The sequence below is a fragment of the Anser cygnoides genome, chromosome 13 (assembly GCF_040182565.1).
Source record: "Anser cygnoides isolate HZ-2024a breed goose chromosome 13, Taihu_goose_T2T_genome, whole genome shotgun sequence".
In the NCBI taxonomy this organism is placed as follows: Eukaryota; Metazoa; Chordata; class Aves; order Anseriformes; family Anatidae; genus Anser; species Anser cygnoides.
In genome coordinates, this window is record NC_089885.1 from 19,417,285 (window position 1) to 19,437,595 (window position 20,311).

Consider the following 20,311-nt stretch of genomic DNA (forward strand, 5'->3'; position numbering starts at 1 on the left):
GCTGTTAAGAATAGCACCGAATCCCTTGTTGTCTCTCCATTTTTTTTTATTATCAGTGGATAATGCTTAGGCAGGACATCCTGAACTTTTAACAGCATTTAAACTGATAATTCAGAAGTTCATGTTTCTAAACAGAGTAATCTGTTCTTTGCTCCTTCAGACTTTGTGACATTCTGTATTCACCTCAGGCTGAATTAAATTCAGATGGTTTTCAGTACTGAATAATGATTGAGCATATTACATTTTTCCTATCGGTTTCTACTTCTCTGTGTGTACCAACTAATGTGTCACGAAGCATTTTATGGACGTTGGCAATCGGCTGGCCACTTAGGCCTGCGTATGTTCAGTGTGTGTATGGTGGGGAAGGGTGAGAGAAAGTACATGTGGGGGTGGAATTCTCGGCTGCTTGGGAAGGCACAGGAGCACCTCTGTGCTGCAGCTGGCATATCTTTTTGCAGAGAATCGGGGCATTTTACCTCCTGATGAACTACAGATTTGCTGACTAATTCCTTCTGTAGTAAGGGAAGTTACCGTGCCAGGCCGCTCTCTGTTTACAAGTGAAGTCTCTCCAGGGGTAATGTCTCCTGGGGAAGGGCTGGTGGTTCCACTTTCTTCTGGCATTTTAATTATAGCTGCCTTTCCACACAGTATGCCGTACTCCCACTCTTATTTTGAGGTAAGCATTACAATTTGACACTTCCCTAGCTTGAACTTTAGATATTTGGAACACTTAAGGGAAGACTTTTCCATTAACATCAACAGCTGCATTAGCATCGCTTTTCTCCCTAAACCATAACTTTAATCACCTGTTTAACAGTGTAAACTATTTCTTCCAAGCCATTTTGCTCTGAAGTCCCTATGTAAATGAAATCATTTCTTTTTCTCATTACTTCTCCTGTTCCTCTGCCAGCCAGACTGCAACACCCGACTTAGATTGTTTAGAAAGTTAGTATGCAACTTATGGGGGGCGGTTAGTTTTGTTCAATTTCTTTCTCTTTTTGCTCTACCAAGGTTGCGTTGACATATGGGGATGCACCCAACTGGAAAATGCAGATGTAAGCAATTCCTGTGGCTGCTGCAGGGAGGTTGTTATGACTGAGAAGGCAACAGATAGAATTTCAGGGCAGCCGTCTTCACAGCACAGAGCGAATCGCAAATGGTGTATCTCCTTTGCTGCGTAGGGCAGAAAGGATCCTACCTTTCTGTCAGGCACTCCAGATAAGTTACTTCTTAGGGCAGTGTTTACCCTCATCTGACTTACATTTGGATGTCTGACTTGTTAGGTGAATCTATGTAGAAGGTGAGCCAGACAGGGTTGTGAGTTTCTTAATATCTGGTGATCGAGGAACTGGATGCTTTGTGCTTCATGGTGGGCTGGTAGTGAGAGTATTTTTTTTTTTATAGGAGACCAGGAAAATGGTAATGGGCAGGTAGGGTTAGAGAGCAGGTAGGTTTTTCGCAGGGAAGATGGGAGGCTTGGGTGGTGTGTTAAACTGGGGGGCTGTGTTTGGGGCCATTACCCTTTGTGCTGTTAAATACTTTGATGAGTAACATACCCAGGGCAAGCTGTCTGGAAAAGCTTTTTGGTAAGTGACATTCTTGTCCCGTAGAGCAGTGTGATACTGTCCTCTTCTTCCCAGCACTGGATAGGTTGTTGAGGCGTGGTGGTCACGCTAGACATCTGACACAAGCTACAGAAGGAATTTCTGGGATAAGTATAAACCTTTGAGGATTTGGGAATGCCTGTTTGTTAAGGATCATTATTAGGGATTTCTTTTTCCTTACACCTTCTCTCCTGTGTCTTTTTTAACCAACAGCTTTTGCAATTTATTGATTAATATAATCCAATTCAACAGCATCTGTTTCCAGATTTGTGGATTGCCTTTTTCCAATTTGAATGCATAATTGTTCTTCTTGAGGAGGAAAGTTTAGGAGTTGGCACTCCAAAGCTGATGTATAGACATGAGTGTAGGAAAACTAAAAAGGGAGAACAAGCTCCTACTTCCTAGGAAACTTTGTTTTCAAACGTGAAATTCTTCTGAAGAGAGAGCATGAGGGAACAGAATTAGAATGGATAGAGTTGTAGGCTGCGATTATGGCAATTACTGCCATTCAAACAGTGAAAAGGCTGATCTGTATTTTATCTAAAACGGAGAAGATTGTCTTTTAGATGATCTGATTTTTTTTTTTTAATCTTCTGCTTTGATATTTTGTTTTCCTTGCCCTGTCCTTCAACTGCTTCAAGAGGCAAATAAGAGCTATCAGTGCAAGTCTGCAGAAACTTGCTAGTCTGCTCAGCTATGCTCTAAGATGATGTAATCCTGACAGTTAATGAATATTAGTCTAGAAATATCACTCAGTTATTCATGAGAATGTCCTTGGAAAATGTGGAGTTCCATATACTGTTACGGTGCATGCAGTGCATTGCCCTTTATGAATACACTGATTTATTCTTTTTTTCCCCCAGTGTGGTGGAAGGACGAGGATTCAAAGATAGCAATGAAGATAACTGGCTAAATAAAAAAGGGGAAAATATCTTTTATCTTTTTCTTCTCTTTACATTTCAGTCTTAAGTGTATTAACTGTTCTTAAGTCGTGTCGTCTGATGTCTTAACAGAATGGTTAGTGTTAATAATATATCAAATGTGGAAGGCATGTTGTAACTTAGTGTGCTGACAACAGAAACCATTTTTCACAGGTGCTGACTCTAGGTAAGCTGTGTCTGGCTTAGCTGTGGAGTTTTGTTTCTGGAGGACAGCCAAGGGCTGTGGATTTTTTTCTTTTTTGTGTGTGTGTGTGGGAGGGAGTTGTTTTTTTTTCCCCAATTTCTATTTAGAAATAGTTCTAGTGGTATTAGTGACTTTGTGTTCCAGACTTGATATTAAGACAACAGATTAAGGTTTTAGAATTATTTCAGCCCGTCATCCTTCAGAAGCAGACATAGTAAATCATAGAGTGTGCAGCACATACGTATTTTGGCTGGGATTTTCAGTGAAATTTATCGCCTTTCATGTTAATGTCAGGGCTAGCTCATGCAAGGTTTCAAGGGGACATCGCCTTCAGTACAAAAGGCTCAAAAGGGAGCTGATTTTTGTATTTCCCTTCCACCTGGAATAATGTTGCACTGTAGCAACGGCTTTGATGCCTTGCATAGTGTGCTTCTCAGATTGGTGGGGCCTCTGAAGGTTGGTTAGCTGCGTCTGCCTGCAGCTTCAGCTGGCGTTCTCTGACCTCTCAGACTGGCGTGCAGGTATTTTCCCTCAAAATGCGGGAGTCCCCCAGGGCTCCTGTCCTGAACATTTGCATTTTGATTTTAAATTGCTGGTTTAATACAGACTATTTCAACAAAATTCTGGAGATAGCGGCATTACAACGCTCCCCTCAGAGTTGTGCCTGTCACAGAAGGAACACAGTAAACGCACTTTGAATCGAGTAGAGGACCAGATCTAACTCCAGGTCGCTGTGAGACCTGCCACCAGTTGTGTTGGCACGTCTGGGCGCAGGGCGCCGACAGCTGCTACGTGTGGAGGACACTAAGTGGGGTCGGTACATCGCTACACCTGCTGAAGAAAGGACCTCGTTGGGCTCTGCTCTGAAAGTCTCATGAAAACTCCTACTGCTAGAGTAAGCCAACGTGCACTGGAGAAAATATGTCTTCAAGCAGCTTTTAAAGTAAAATGAGCACCCACAGGGATTAAAACTACTTGTAGTCAAAGTGCACTTCAGTCGTACCTTTTTATTTTAAAACTGCATGCCAGTATTAAAATATTTATCAGTCCTGCCTCACTCGGAGCAAACTGAAAGCTTACCAACATAGTGGAAAAAGATGCAAAAAGTCTCATTTCTGGAAGTGTAAGTTTGTGTGCTAGTGCTACGTTAGCTGTAATAGTTTAAGGGTGCCTTTGGATGCTGCTTTTGCTTGTTGTCTGTTTCAAACACGTTTTTGTCTGAAGGCTGTGCAGCTCGCAGTCTTCTCCAGGTGTTATGCTCCGAATGAAGCTGGCAGTAACAACGCTGTGCTAGCTGTTTTGCTAGGGGCCTTCAGGTATGTTTCCGCATCCCAAGAAGATTGGAAGCGTCTTGTGATGAGTAGCTGTCTGCCCACATGTTGAGAAAGGAACTGTTGCGTCCTGGGGAAGGGCTGTGTCCAGAAACCAACCAGGATTGTTCTGGTATTTATGGCCACTAGCTGCCTTCTATTTTTTTTGTTCTCAAGGGAGAAACATGTATGGTCTTACAGGGTGGAAGTGCACGTAGTGTACCTGTCTGCGGCACACATGGCTCTTCAGGGGTGCTTTGGGCTGCACTGTTCGTGCGTGGGCAGCTGCGCTGTGTATGCACATCAGTGGCTATCCAGCACAGCAGGATTAGTCACGGGACTGTCACCAAAGTGGGAGGCAGTTTTGAGATCCAAGCTTAAAACCTCAAGTAGAAGGAACGTGTAATTTGGTGTAGCATTAATAAGGTTAAATATGCTTATAGCGTTAAGGGAAAATACAGACCATCAAAATTACAGAGTGACGTAACAGTAAAACAAGTTCTAAATGCTTGAGTCGTGTTTGACTGAAGACTGGCTTATCCTTTCTATAAAGGGATGCACTGTATTAATCTTTGGAGAAGTAATTGTGACGTTTGCTAGGGAGTAAGAAACTTGGCATGTTTATTGGGTAATGAAATTAAGAAATAATAAACTGAAGAGTAAGAATAATATTAACTGGTACAGATGAGAAAGCAGGAATATGTACAGAATGGTTAACTCAGAAATAACTTCCTACTTACGATCTTTACAAATGAATTGATAATTCTCTGGGAAAAAAATCAACTAGACAATTAGAAGTGTCAGAGTTCAAAGAGCTGAATGCTGACATCATCAGGAACGGGGAACAAAGCAAAATAATGTCAGAAGTACAGAAAATCTAGGATTTGGTCACACCTTGTAGGCTGTTTGCGGTTCTGATCATCCCGTTCTTCCCAAAATATAATAGAGTGATCAAACCAGTGATCAAAGTGACAGTGATCAAAGGCATGGAATAGCCATGCCGTGAACAGCCACATGGGCCGCATCTCTTCAGACCTGAAAATAGGTGACCAGGAGGGGGTGGAGGAGAGTGATGGAGATCTTTGAAAGTGTGAGAAGTGTGGAGGAGCAAGTACAGACTCATTTATTCCAGTGTAAGAATGGGCATCAAATGAAGCTAGTGTTAGATTGGCTCAAAAGCAGATCTATTTAGATTAGCTTAGGTAAAGAATTTGATAGATATTGTGTGATTTGGCTGCCAGAGAAGAACCTTGAAAGCGTGAAAAAAAAAAAAAAAAAAAAAAGAATCCTGCTGTGAGTTCTCTTGCTGTTTCTCCATGACAGAGCTTCTGAGTGGTAGCAACTAAAATTTGTCACGAGAAGTTTGTTTGCTAGAAATAGCTGTGACCTTAGAATACTTCATCACAGAGCATCACAACTGAGCTGTTGGTTTCGTTAATATAATTCCAGTGGGATTTTAATACATCTTTTTGTCTGTAACAGCGTATGTAACTCAGCTGCAGCATAAATGCAATAGTCATTGCATCTATTTTAAAGCTCCAATTCTTTCAGTTTAGAATATGCCTCATAATCTGAAGCTTCTGGGTAGCTTTTGCACGTGTGGCCTGAAACGCTTTCAACTGACGCATAAAAACTGATCTAAAAGCAGGCTTTAATGACAGACAGGATAAGGACATTCCGCTGAAATGTAATTATTCCTACCAATTACAGCCACTAGATTTGCACCACAAATCCTGCGTGCACAGTGGGTATTACGAGGGGCTTGGCCAAGGGCCAGGAGTGCCCGTAATAAACTGGGTCATCTCTTCTAAGAATGTTGTCATTACACTTGAGAGGTCAGGGGATAAGCAGGGTTTAACCCTCAGCTTGGCAGAACTGCTGATTCAATTTGCTCACAAGGATTGCTTTTCGTTGGGAGTTGATGGTCTGTTCTCTGCTGGAAGGAGCTTCTCTCGGCTTTCCAAAACATGGACAACAGAAGTGAGAAATGTAAAGTGTTCTGCAGACAGTTAACGCTCCCAGGGATAAAGCCGAGCCTCAAATCGGCAAGTAGGGGATCTGAAGAGAGGAAATGAGAATTGTGTTCGTAATGTTTGTTATAACGAAGTAAAAATAGGAGCTGAATTCCTGACGTGTCTTGAACTACAAAAAGTATTACCCTAAATATGAAGCTTTTCAGTAGTATCTTTTGATATTTTTCATACCCTGTGGTAACCGATGCATAACCACCACTGTTACAGGATTTGTAGGACTGTGGGTCTTTGTTTCCTCAGTTCCCCTGATGATACGAAGCTTGCAGAGGTTATCAATATTAACTAAACTGATGGAAGTGCCGTTATATGTCTGATGCAGGGATTCTCCCCTTTGTTTTCTTACAAAATACCTTGATTGTTTTGAGAGCATTGTGTAACGTTTGAGCAGCACAGAGTGCAGGAGTCCCAGTGCCATCTTTGTCAAGGGCATAATCGTGTAGCTGAATGTAGTTCCTCTAAGAAATTCATGAAAAGATGTATGGCACGGTCACGCAGAGGAGTTAGTCTGGACCTAAACTGTGGACAAGCCGAAGTGTTATTTACATCTGGCGTGCCTAGGGGTCGGGGCTGATCCCAGCAGCACGGGAGAGCAGCGTGAGGACGCTCCTCCTTTACTCCCTCTGAAGCAGCGTAACGCGGCGCACGTGTGCTGGGAGCAGCAGTGCAGGCAGGCAGCTACTGGGCTCTGTTCAATGTGCAGCAACCTGCCGCCTTCTCGCTGACTTGCCGGTGAGTCTGAGCCCCCAAACATCAAGAGTCTTCCTGTTGGGGCACTGGTAACATTTCAAGTCCGGTGATGGATGCTGCTTTTCGTTGCTGCAGCCCGCCTAGCTGTATGAAGTCGTTGCTTCGGCTGTCAGAAGGAACCTCTCTGAAGGCAGCACTTGGAGCTGTTCAGAGGAGCCTCGATTCCTACCCGCTTGGCTGCCTGTAGCAGGTTGTTCAGCGCTGAGCTTGGTGGGGAAAAATGGCACAAATCGGATATGGACTCAAGAGTTGAAAAGTTAAAGTGGGAGGAGAGATCGGAATTGGAGAGTACACTGAGTTTGCTGGGGTAGGCTGAGTCCTGCATCACAGTAAGGCTGCTGTCCTCAGCCCTGAGAGCGAACTGACTCCTCATTATAGCTTTTAACTGTTCCCTGCTACAAATTTTGTTTATTTATTTATTTTTGAAGAATACCATCTTCTGCTTACTTGAACTTGTTTTTTTCCTCAGTTTTGTTTCTGCTGTCTGGACTCTCTCACGTAGTATGCGTCGTAGGCTTTTGGTTTTGCTTTGTGTCTGTCCTTTCATATCAGTTGACCGAAAAAGCTTGTTCTCCATTTCCTTCGGTGACCTATGATCAGTATCAGCGTGATTCGTGTGCTGCTGCATGAGTCCATCACACCGAGAGGAAAGGTGAAGTACCTGATGTGACAGTCACTGCAAGAGCAGCACAAACGCATTGTCATCTTAAACACTAGGGAGTATTTCTGAGAACGAGGTAAAACAAAAATTCTAAGTTCTCTTTGCATATTAAGTATAGTAAAGCTCATACGACGCTGTTTGAGCGTAGCAGCAGTGTTGTCAATGACCTCTCCAGCAGCAGCAACAAACGCTGTTCATTTTTGAAAAAACACTCAATGTGCTTTAGAAGGTGGAGTTGCCCTGAGCTACCTGCCTGTTCAGGAGAGCTGGGGAGGCCAGAGTGACTTGTTTCTCCTTGTAGGTTTAGCATTGCTGTGACATTGCTTCCTGCCTTCCCTTTTTTCAGCACTCGGCTGCCTCTCCCCGACTGCTCCGTGCAGAACAAAGGAGAACTCTCCCAGCCGTTTTCAGAATTTGCAGTCTGTTTTGCCAACAGCCATAGAAAGAGAGATTGTCAGAGTGATTCGGGAAGTAACCCTGCTTTCCTTCTTTAAAGGTGGCTTGTAGGTAGGAGGAGCTCCCGGCCTGAGCACCCCTGCCTAACGTGTCAGCTGCTGGGTGCAAGGGATGGAGACGGCTCCTACACTTCTTTACATGAACGTGTGAAAGTGCAGCCAAGGTTCCGCCACCCCTGTTCCATACCAGTGTATTAAGGAGACTCAGGTGCTTCTCATGTGTTGAGAAGTACAATGCAATTTTTGAAAGAAGAATATTGTAATGATTACCGTATTCTGAGGACTAACAAAGATTGAAATTGATAACTGTACATGATCCAAATTATTCTAGTTCTGCAAAATTTCTTTTTACTGCACTTTAAGGTTACTTCATTCTAACTCTTAACAGCTTTTAAATGAGCAAACCTAGATTTCAGACATGAAATCACAATCATTTCTTACAAAATCAGCTGTTGAAATAATGACAGATGTAGCACGTGGCAACTAATGATGCACTTTGTGGTTGCATTTCCTGCCTAATAGCAGGAAAGATTACAAACATGGGTTGTAATAAAGAAACTGGAAATATTAGTTACAATTCTATGCTAAAAACTATTGAAAAAGCTTTTAAGTCCTATTAACGGAATGTTACTGTATGCCCGTGAAAGTGGTAGGAAGAAGTAGTAGGAGGTCTAGCTTCGTTTCTCAGTTTTACTGCCTATTATCAGCAATCTACTATCACGTATTTTGATAAATATACACAAAGAGCTGGGGAACTTGCAAATAAACAGTAGAACCAATTTAAACTCTGAAGCTTACCAAATAAACATTAAAGTATTCCCTTTAGGAACCCAGAATCCTTTGAATTATGCATGTATTGTAGTTTGCAGTAAGATAAAAGAACTTTAGGGGGGGAGGGTGAGAAACTTGAAAAGCCTTAAGGAATAATTTGCATAAATTGGGTGGAGAGAGTAAACAGCACAAGGGGAAACAGTTATTTTCAGTAAGGCCTTATAGAGTGAGATAAAACAAATTAAAAAATCAGGTGGAGTTTGAAACAAAGCTAAAGTGCTTTGGACTTGCTTTAGCACTGGCACTGTCTTTCAGGCAAATCCCAGGGAACTCTCTACTAGCCTGGATGGGAAACAGCACTTAAAAAAAATCTTCAGGGAGAGTAAAAAGAGAAGAGCCATGGAGACAGTGTGACGTGTTACTGTATGCAAGACCTCTGGAAATTAAATGAACAGTGTAAGGACTTCTTTTAAATCTAACAGTGTTTTTTTTGTTTTGTTTATCTTACAGTTACAGGACCGCACACAATTTAGTGACCGAGACTTAGCTACCCTAAAGAAATACTGGGATAATGGCATGACCAGCCTGGGCTCAGTCTGCAGAGAGAAAATTGAAGCTGTTGCTGCGGAATTAAATGTTGACTGTGAAATAGTGCGGGTAAGAAATCTGGAGTCTTCCCCTATCTTGTTGCAGAAGCAAAAATAGGACAGATGAAAGCTTTTAAAAATTTCATGAGGAAGCTTGAAATAGATTTCATGTATTACATAATGAATGACCATGTTGGGAAGTGCTCTCTTGTTCTTTCTGCAGTCTATATATAGAAAAAAGCCCTCAGGTAAGAGTCTTATCGATCAGCAGTGGGAGTAGCACTATGAACCATTTGACATTCTCTTTAGATTCAAGTGAGATTTTGAGTAAATGCGATAGATGTTTTTGGGGATATCCTAGAAGAATTAAAAGCATTATCATTTATATTGTGATTAAGATTCAAAGAAGCCTCTCTAAAAATACAGGGAAAATATTTTTCCGTTAATGCTCGTAGGGAAAAATAAACGTACATAAAAGAACAAAGGGTTGTTTTAGGATTTACAGGTTTAGCGTAGATGACCTGCTTCCTAAGAATCACTCCACATCATCTGCTCCAGAGGTGGGAAGTTTGTTAAAGCGTCAGTTGTTGCCACTGTATTCACAATTACCAGACATCACCGCTCTGAATCTGTGACTGTCTTATTCACTCAGTGCTTCCATTCTTCAGAAAACAGTCTGACTGTCTTTGCAGTTGGTACAAAAATGTCATTAGTCTTCCCTTCCCATCATAATGGGCATGACGATTGTGACTACTCCTTTCAGCCTTTGTCGTCTTTTTCCACCTCTCCCTTAAAATTTTGACTTCAAAGCAGAAGAGGAGATAGGAGCCATTATTTGAGAAAGACAGGATGACAACTATCAAACTACTCAGAAATATAGGAGGAATATAAGGAAAACGCATGGTAATTTTATTTAATAGAACATAAAGCTTTCATACATAAAAGGTCAAATGCTACTCCTAATCACCTACCAAAGCAAAAGATGAGGGAGGAGCCCTTATTTGAAACTCTTCTCTTGTGGCCATCTCTGTTGGATTGATATATCAAACTGGTACCAGAGTTGGTTTCAGTATTGAACACTGATCTGGTTATTTACTTGCTTGTTTTCCTAAGCGAATCTGAATTAAGAAAAAATTAAATTTCATTTTTTGGAGGTTTAGAAGTATTATTTTTTTATCTTTAGAGAACAAAGCTTCTCCATATTTTTCGAGCTCTTCGGTTTGTTTTTTGAAAGGCGAACCTGTTTCCACTGAAAACGTCTCAAAATGGACTCCCAGCTCTATAGTACCTTACTCATAGGACAGGAGGATTGACGCCCCTGCTTAGCCTCCATTACTTTGTTTCCTTAAGAACATCCTTACTGGCACACAGAGGATGGCAGTACGAAGTTTTGTGCACATCTTTCAATGCTTCTGTCTTCAGGGCAGATGTACCAGGCTCAGATAACACCATAAAACACTCTGGTGTGTATGGATGAATGAATAAACAAAGAAAAAGATTTCCTTTCCTCATAGTAGCTGATTGTTGTTACCAGTATCTGACCTACCTCTGCCTGCGGTTCCTCTCTATAGTAGACATGAGAAGTTAGCGTGAGATTTAGGTTGGTCCTGCATCATGCTGCGCTTTTTTTGTTTGTTTGTTTCTAAGGGCTGAATTTATGGTACAGGGCATGTGTGATCTTCAGTGCTTCCTGTTGTTGGTCCTCTAAGACACACTGTGCGTCCCAGATGTGGATAGGAAATTTCCGTAACGTGCTGTGGAATCTCTCCTAAATTTGTCTTGGGCTCTGTGTAGGCACAACGTATTTATGCCTCTTTCCTTATGTGCCAGCCTGGGTTTTCTTCAGGAGGGAGCACGAATGTCTGGAGATTAGAGTGCAGTGTGCTTGCTTTCTCGTAGTCAGGACGCAGCGGTGATGTATTCTGAGGCCTGAGAGAGCCATAAAGTCTGTGCTCTGTACTCCATGCTCAGCCAAGAAGAGTTGCACTAAGAGACTCTTCTGGAAAAAAGCTCCCCACTTTCAGTAAAGGTGCAGGCCTTGTTGCCTTTGGGCGTATTTCCCTGTACCGTAAATTCTAGGTAGGTAGTGTACAACTAGCAGCTGTTTCTCCATGTCTGACGTAACAAAATAAAAGTAAAATAGTAATAAATACAGAAACATATATATACACAAAACAAGTATATATATATAAGGTATGTATTAGAAACATATTGTTTATACATTCATATAAATTTATATTACACATTTTATATTTACATAACTATATAAAATAGTTATATATATATATTGTATCTTGCTTCAAATCAATTAAATACACTTCTCCACTTTTCCCTTTCAATAGCGTTTTCAATGGAAATTCATTATTTTTGTCCAGATAAACTTTGCTTTTCCAGAAGTACAGATGATTGATCCTTATGACCCTGAGCTTACTTTAAAGATTGCCAGTACTATGAACATATGAGTACTACTGGAAAGGTAAACTTTGCCACCATGCAGAGTTCCGCTGGATTTGTTCGCTTACAGTTGCACAGGGCATTTGCTGGCTTCTTCTGCCGGGACGCTGCCCTTTCTTCCCCAGCTTTTGCTGCTCATCTGTTCAGATGAAGCAGGGGAAACTGCTGCTGAGTTCATGATGGGCTGCTCTAGGTAGGCTTAGTGAGTCTGATTACATGTATTTTACAGATGTTTGAAGTTTTTAAGGAGGTAATATTTTAGGGATATAATGAGAATTAGCTTTTTGTGTGCTTTTTTTGCATTCATCATTGAGGAAATTTAGAGTTGGGAAAGCAAAAATGATTTACCAAAACCAGGGCTAAGCATGTCATTTTCTAGCTAAAGAGATTTCAGCTTAATTTTTAATTATTCAAAAATAGCAGTTGTGCGTGCTTTCTAGAGGTGTGTTTGGTTTTTTGTAACCCAGAAGTTCCAGCCCTAAGTATTCCTCAAAACCTACCAACGACCATGCTGTGCAGTAATGGAGCAGGCTCTGCGCAGCCGGAGCTTACATGGCCAAATCCCCCTGGTGGCAGTCCTGGGGCAGCGGGTGGCCAGGCCCTGGGACGGTGTGGAAGGTGCCCGTGGTGCTGTCAGCACTGCTCCTGCCATCTCATAGACACTGTGGAAGGGGAGGAGAGCCAGGTCAAGAAGACTAGAAGTTAAAATAAGCAAAGAAGTTGTTTCCTGGCTGTGAGAGGACTTTTGGATGCCAGTGAAGAATTGACTTCGGAGTAAAGTGTCAGGGAACAGGAGCTGATAAGTAGAGCTGAAATTGGATGAGATATCAGAAGCCTGAGTAATGCAACAAAAGGAGGAGAGTTAAACGGTAGAGGTACAGGCAACTCTTCCTTCATCACGTTAAACTCTATTTTGAGTCTTTAATAATTTTAGCATAATTTTTTCTCTTTAGAATTTATCAGAGAAAGCAAGTCAGATTTATTGGTGTAAAATGAACTTAGAGCATCCATACCTATCTGGTCATGAATGGGGGTTTCCAAGCTCCCTGGTCCTGGCCCTGTTTCATCTCCCACTACTGTTATACCTTACTGCAAGCAAATTTTCTCAAAGACTCATCTTCCAGTTAAAGAGGAGTGAAAGATAATATTGCTTTGGGCTTACTTCTGCCAAAGTGTGTTCCTTCATCGAAGTGGAGTGATGTAGAGCTACCACCTTGGACAATTTTATTGTATGCTGTAGGAAATCCTAGAATAGATGGGCCATTTGGGTCACTGGATGCTTTAGTCCCGCTGGAAGTTGTGGAGTGGGAGAGCCTGAATCAAAGATCGTATGTTAAATTCATACAGTAACGCAGGTAGGGGTGGACCTTACAAGGTCACCTAATCCTACTCTTTATTCAGAGCACGACTGCCTTCAGAGTGAGGTCAGGTTTTTCAGGACTTTGTCCAGTAAGGTGTTGAGTACATGCAAAGTTGGCGATTCCAAAACTGTGGGCAAAGTGTTGTGGTGCTGAACTACCCTCACTGTAAAACTTTTTCTTTTTTCTTAATTCCAATCAGAATTTGCCTTGTGTGACCTGCAGCTGTTGCCTCTCTTCCTCTTGCTCTGCACAACTTTCCCTTTTCCCTTGTCCTGGAGGACTAAAACTGAACGCAGTACTCCAGGAAGCAGCCTCATGAAGGTCAAATACTGGGGAATAATCACCTCCCCTGGATTGCTGGCTATGCTCTTGTTCTTAGAGTGCAGATGTGCTAATTTCACTTGGTTGTGGGCCTGTTGCTTTTGTTATAGTTTCTGATATCATTCATGTTTATTTCTCTTGCAAGACGTGGATTGGGAATCGAAGACGGAAATACCGTTTAATGGGGATTGAGGTCCCACCCCCTAGAGGAGGTCCTGCTGATTTCTCTGATCAATCTGAATTTGTTTCTAAATCAGCACTTAATCCAGGAGAGGAAACTGCTACTGAAGTGGGGGATGATAATGATAGGAATGATGAAGTATCAATCTGCTTATCTGAAGGAAGCTCACAAGGTATTTGACAATGCAGTTCCTACTGTGCATATATTTTTAATTTTATGCAGTGTGCATGCTTTGGATTCTCTGTTGTACACAGTCAAAAATGTCTGAAAGTGTCTAACAGTTGCAAGTTATGTACCTTGGCTGTGCTGAAGGTATTGTTTAGTCTCTTCTTTCACTTCTGTATGAGTTTTGTTGATATTTTTATCTCAAAGCTTGCAGAAACCTTTTTTCATAAGACCTATGTTTCTGCCAGATTCATCAGAAGTTAATCACCAAGTTCGCAATTTGCTGGAGCAACTGAGAGATGAACACAGTACAGAAGTATAGGTCTCACTTCCTTCAGGAGCTGGGTTTTAGGAAGAATGCTCTCTGCTAACTTGCCAGTTCTGCTCTGCCAGCTCGAATATCCGTTCGTGTTAGCGTGAGCCACATCAGCAGTTCTTGCCTTAACAAGCACTGATGGGTGTGAACCTGCTAGCTCGGAGGTGACCAGAACTATGTAATTACAGTTTCCATAATAAACTCGTGCGGATGCGATATGCTCAGAAAATATATTGGCTCAAACTTGGGCTTGAACTGAAAGAGCTTCAGACTATGTCAGAGCGTGGCAGAAGGTGTCATTAAGCTGTCTGAGGCGTGTGTACAGTCTCTGACAAGCAAACACGAATCTGCAGAAAAGATCAAAGTCAGTAGCAGGGGACTGTTAGGAAGCCTTAGAACCGCACACACAGGGTGCGTGTTTGTTCATGGTAAATTCCGTGATCTCGGCTGATAAGTGTCTTGAACTTAATTCCCTTTTTACTCCACCTCAGAACCGCGTGACCACGTTGAATAAATCTCTCCCTTCCCCTCTTGTACACTTGTGCTCTGGGCCTAGGGCCGAGGAACTGCTGCTCTGCACGTTTCACTAGCTTCACAAGCTCAACTAATTGCTCCCAGTGCTTCTGATTAGAAGAGATCAATAAAGCCTTTGCTCTGTAAACTGAAAGAAAGTCTGATCGAGCGCATGCTATTTCAGCTTAATACGCCAGACTTGATTTTGTCATTTTGTCTGAACAATTTAAAGGGAAGAACTAGAAAATGGAGAACTGCTGGGAATGAATTTGTGATAGCTTTGTCATATTGCACTGTAAAGAGAATAATATGATAAAGAAATGGGTCAAATGATTGAAAGCCAAGTGAGATGCAGAATCAGAGTCCTTGATTTGCCTGAGGTGTAGAAGGAGCTGATGTAGTCAGATCTGTTTGGAAGAAAACGGTAATGGGGGAAGAATCTGAGCTTTTTGCAGCTTAAAGTGAAAAATAACACCGTATTTATTGAAAGACTTTCTTAAAACAGGGCAGAGCTGTAAGGCTATGAATAAATAGATGGCTACAAGACATAAGGAAGTGTAAGAAACCTATAGGATTTCCACAGCATCCAGAAATCCCTCTTTCATTCTACCACAAGAACTGTTTGTTTGCTCCTGCAGCTGAAAACAGTAGCTTTTACTACTGCAGTTCAGTTTGTTTTGAACTTCCTGGAAAATACTTACAGCAATAATCTTGTATGCTATTCAGCCACAGATGCGTGATTGATCGTAATATAACTTTTGGTCCTAATTAAACAACAAAACAAACAAACAACCCCCCCAACTCTCAAAGAAAGGATATTTTTAGTTGCCTAATTAGAGCAGAAGTGTTGGTGGCACTGGCTTTTAAAGAGTAGTGTGTAAATATTAAAAGAGAAGAAGAACAAAAAAAAAAAAAGGCTGTACTCTGAGGCAAAATTAAGCGCTAAGATTCTCATAACGCCTTGCCTTTTTTAAAGGTACGTTAATTGAATCCATAGTTTGTGTAAATGAACACAGCTCTGCGGAGGCCATTACAGCTCTGCCGGTTTGTATTAGCTGAGGATGAATTTTTAAAGACTTTGAAGTGCTGCGGGGAGCTGGATTCAATAGCCAGACGGAGTAAGGGGTGAGGCAGGGTGACGGAGCCGCTGGTGCTCGGGCTGCTGCAGTCCCTGCGAGCGCCTCTTCGGTGATCTTCGTCCTGCGAGGGTGGCCGTGTGGCTGTGGGTGGCTCCTGCTTCACACTTCTCCCGTTTGCCACCACTTGCTTTTGTTTCTAGCAGAAGTTTTGCTCTGAAGCTATGGCAGTGGCAGATGAAATTTAGCTGAAACAACTTCTGGTTGCACTGTAGGCGCCCTCCACGCCGCCTCTCCTCTGCTCCCTGCTAGCTGGGCCAGTGGCCCTATGACGAGAGCTCTGCGGTGCATTTCCCCTGAGTAGCCTTCCTGTGAATGGTGGCATTGAAGGTTCTTCGCAGAGCACCCTGACTTCTGTGTTTTGGTTTATTTCCCTGTTTGCTGTTTCTTTGAACCACTTTCTTCCAGACTGCACATTAAATGGGGAGGAACTAAAGTAAATCTGAGAAATGTACTTAATCGTAGGAACAAATGTGCTTCTCTCACTTTTCCTCTTGGCCATAGTCAGGGCTGATAGAATCATCTCAGCTTGTGGCTGGGACTGAAGGTTAAGATTTGCTGTCTTCAAGTGCGTACTTTACTTTTACATATAAGAGACAAGCCTACATTTATTAGGGCTTAACAGTTTGTCGTACAAGAATGAAATAATCTGCATGATCGGTTTTCTGTACAGAAGTAGTCAGCGCCTGCGAGAAGGGGGTGGGATTCTGACATGTACCCTGTAATTACAGGGCATGCTGGAATTTTCATGTATTAATTTATTTTTTTAAAAGTTCTGGGCACCTCTGATGTGAAACACTTCATCAACTTTGAATATTCCAATGTGAACCTAAAACTAAGAACAGTTTGGAAGGTTGCAAGAGAGTAACTGATACTTTTTCTGTCTTTTCAACCAGAGATTGTCATGACTAGCCTGAAAAACTTATGTTACGATGTCTTGTTTAATGAGATATACAGTATTTTTTTGAGTAGATACTGATAATGACTTTCTTTTTGTATCTAGCAGATGTGACATATTTAGTGGTAAAGACTACTAATGTTTCTTAAGCATTAAATTGAATGAAATCTGAAAAATGATTTATTTCTGCAGAAGAGACAAATGAAGGTCTTCAAAATGAAGAAATTCATCACAAAGAAGATGATCAGAATCCAGTATCTACTGATAATGTGGTATGTATACCCTTCCTTTTCCACTAATAAGACCTCCGTAATGTCTAATGTTGAGGTTGCTGTCCAACACCAGTGTTTTTCACTAGGTGAAAACTTCGTTTGGGTGTGCTGAGAATCCTTCCTTATTGCTTGAGTGCTAAAAGAAATTGTACTTAAAGTACTAGAAGAGAGAATTTTGCGCGTTCAGTAGAAATTGAATACTACAGGTGTTTCTGTATTATAACAGTCTGGTGTTCTTTTTCTGGAGCGCAAAGCACAATGCTTGAGTAGTGTTCTGTAAGTATATAGCATAGTAAAACAGTAAGAATTAAATAAAAATAAAAATTGAAAATGTTTTTCTGTAGCTTTGAGAAAGTCAGATATTTGCTAGTGCTTCCTCTCTATACTTAACCTTGAATCTGTGAGATAAACCAGGGTGATACGTACTCTTCGTTCCCATAATCTCGATAGGGCATTATTTAGATGATTGTTGTTTTCTCACTTGCATTCAAACACAGTTGTTCTTGCTGGTTTTAATTGACTGCAGTGAGACTAGGAAGGAAAGACAGAGGGAGGAGTCATGGCAAATAATGCAATATGTCCCTTTGTTTAGCCTGCCTTCTCTCAAATTAGAAGAAAGGAGAGGAGGAAGAGGAGAGAAGACCCCAAGTGGTAGGGTATTTTTTATCTTAAAAAGTTATCTAGAGAATGAACAGGGGATGGTTCCAGTTCCCAATAACACTCTTATTGCAGTCAGAGACAACAGCAGCTCAGAACATGACTAAAACATTTGTTTTACTTTAATCACACAAAACCTGAAATGGGGAAATGAACAGGAGATTCTCTTTCCTTTCTCTTTCCTCCATGTGTGTGTATATATATATATATATATATGTAAAGGAGAATGTTTAATTTTTTTTTGTTACTGTAAGATCATCTTTTGGATAAACCGAAATCCCACGGCTGTATTTTCTGTGGCTTGCCTGAATAGAAGCAGCAGCCTTTTTCCTTTCTGTTTACCTTAGCAGCCTGCTGTGACCTTAGATATAATCACTGAGGCTGCTGTGTTTGCCATGGAGATGCAGAATGTGAAATGACAAAGGTAAAGGTTTGCAAAGGTGATGTCCAAGAGACTCAGTTCTCCAGTCTACCTAAACTCCAGCGTTATATAACTTGTCACAATAAGAGGAGCAAAAAAGATGACTACTTTTTTCATACTGTTTTGAAAACACTGTAAGTTTTTTCTTAAATATTTGCTATTGAAATTGGAATTGCTAAGAGAGTTTTCTTATTTGAAATTCTAATCCATTCTTTCCCCTGCTATCTTAAAGTGTATAATTATAAGACAGTGTGACTGTTTGGCATTTATTTAGAAACTTTTTCTTCAAGCTGAGTCTAAAACCAAAAATATTGAAATCACAGTGTTACTCAGTGCATGATACAGCAGCAGATCTTTGTGACATTAAGCCTTTGAAATGCTGTCACTTCAGCTGGGTTGTCAGACGCTGAAGGACAGAAAATGTGTTTTTCCCTCACTCCCTTCAGCACATGCTGGTGAGCTTGGTGGGTTCTGCTAGTGGGAGCGATAACCTCTCTTTATGGATTTCTCACAGGCGATGAGAAGGAAATTTCCAATGACAGGTCTGCAGGTAGATGGAAGAAGAAACACATCTATGATGTAGTGACGAAAGCTTCTCTGAAATAATACCTCAAGAACTAATGATCAGAGGGTATTGTGTCAGTGTGGGCCCTAACCCACATTGTATTACACAGCATACTAAATAACGTAATAAAATTACTTCAATCTATTACATGCAGTCTCTATTATAAGCATACAGCTACCAAAACAGTGAAAAATAGTAAAAACAACAAAACAGCCAAACCCCCTCTTCTTACACTGCCACTGCTTCCCCTCTCAGAGATCCAGTGAAATTTGTAGTTTTATCTGAGCAGCGATCCTTCTGAGTTCTTGGCTAGAAATGCCAGTCTCTTGTTGCTATTTCATTCAAATTTGTTCCATCTGTTTGAGATCTAATTTAGATACGAATAAAAATAAAAATCTTACAGGTGCACTAAAAACATGTAATTTTTGAGCTTTCTCCTATGGAAATAACTTTTTAATTTTCTCACATAAGAAGTCTGTCTTCTGGGGAGAAAAAGCATGATGTGTAGAAGTGAGTGAATGTTTTAAAACTTGAGATACGGTTATATTGTATTTCTGTATTTTAGACAGCATAAAGTTGGCCTTTAACATTTTAGTTTAGATATCTTTAGAAAACCCAACATAAAACTATCACAAGAATTGTTGTGAATTAAGGGAAAATGTCCGTGTTTATGCATTTGGGACTGTCTTCTGTATCAATGCCTTACACTTTTTGGAGCGTTTGACTTGCCCTACGACCAAAGTGGGCCAAAAGGGCACCTCTTCTATTTCTTTGGCAAGAAGTAGGTCAGTTAGGACTTGCCTGTCACTTGCTGTAATGTCTTTTTTGCTCCAGAGGAATAAACTTTGATAGTTTTTGCTCTCTAGGAAGTCTTCATCAACGGCTTATGGAATAAAATGCAGGCCATAGTGAGCCGGTATGCGATTTAATGCCAAAAGCGTGGTGGCATGTAGCTCCTCCTCTGCCCGCGGCCGAGTCACCGCGGCAGCAGCTCTTAGCACAGTTTCAGCTCGGATTCTTCTTGTGGCTGAGGTGCATGATTGCCACCTAATGGGTGCTTCACAGTTCAGAACTGTTCATGAGCAAATGGGTCCTCTTCCCCTCATCCTGTCCCGTCAGCTGGAGATGCAGGTTGCTTGTCTGATTTACACGTTGCATATTTGGAATGAACCCTCTGTTTCTGTTTCAGAAAATAGAAATTATAGATGATGAAGAAAGTGATATGATAAGTAATTCTGAAGTGGATCAAATGAGTTCTCTTCTGGATTATAAGGTGAGTAATTTGGACTGTGAGATGCTCAGCAGGCTAGTCTTTCACAGGAGGTGCTGACGGGTCCGTCTGCGAGGAATTCTGCAGAGGCTTGTGGGAGCCTGCAGCTCCCTTGTCAGGAAGCCATGGCACCACACACCATCCCCGCAATCACATCCCCTCGTCCCATTTATGGGGAGTTTGCCCTAATTTTAGTGCAGAGGGAGGCAGGAAAAACTCCATTTGTGTGGAGCAGCTCTCCTACCAGAGCTGCAGCCATCTGCAGCTCCTGCCACGTGTCCCAGAACAAAGCAGCAATTTCCTTAGCATCTAGAACAAAACTTTATCTTCCTGTGCCAGAATTGTTCTTTGGAGTGCTATGGCATGATTTTAAATGCAGCATGTTGCTGCCAGCTCTGGAAAGGGACATAACAGCTGGAATCCTCTAATAAAATGGAGGGAACAGAGAAATAAGTCATCCTAACAATGTGGTGCAGGACGTGTCTGTA

The 20,311-nt window shown here is 41.5% G+C and overlaps 1 protein-coding gene across 8 annotated transcripts in view; it reads left to right on the forward strand.

Annotated features, from left to right (window-relative positions):
- Positions 1-20,311, forward strand: part of HDX (highly divergent homeobox) — a 51,009-nt gene that overhangs the window by 20,571 nt on the left and 10,127 nt on the right. For 5 of the 8 annotated variants that reach the window (XM_067004877.1, XM_067004878.1, XM_067004879.1 and 2 more), the window contains 4 exons: positions 9,217-9,363; positions 13,575-13,782; positions 16,831-16,910; positions 19,743-19,826. In XM_067004877.1, the coding sequence (XP_066860978.1) occupies positions 9,217-9,363; positions 13,575-13,782; positions 16,831-16,910; positions 19,743-19,826 (519 nt within the window). The other 3 variants (XM_067004881.1, XM_067004880.1, XM_067004882.1) reach the window with 3 other exon arrangements.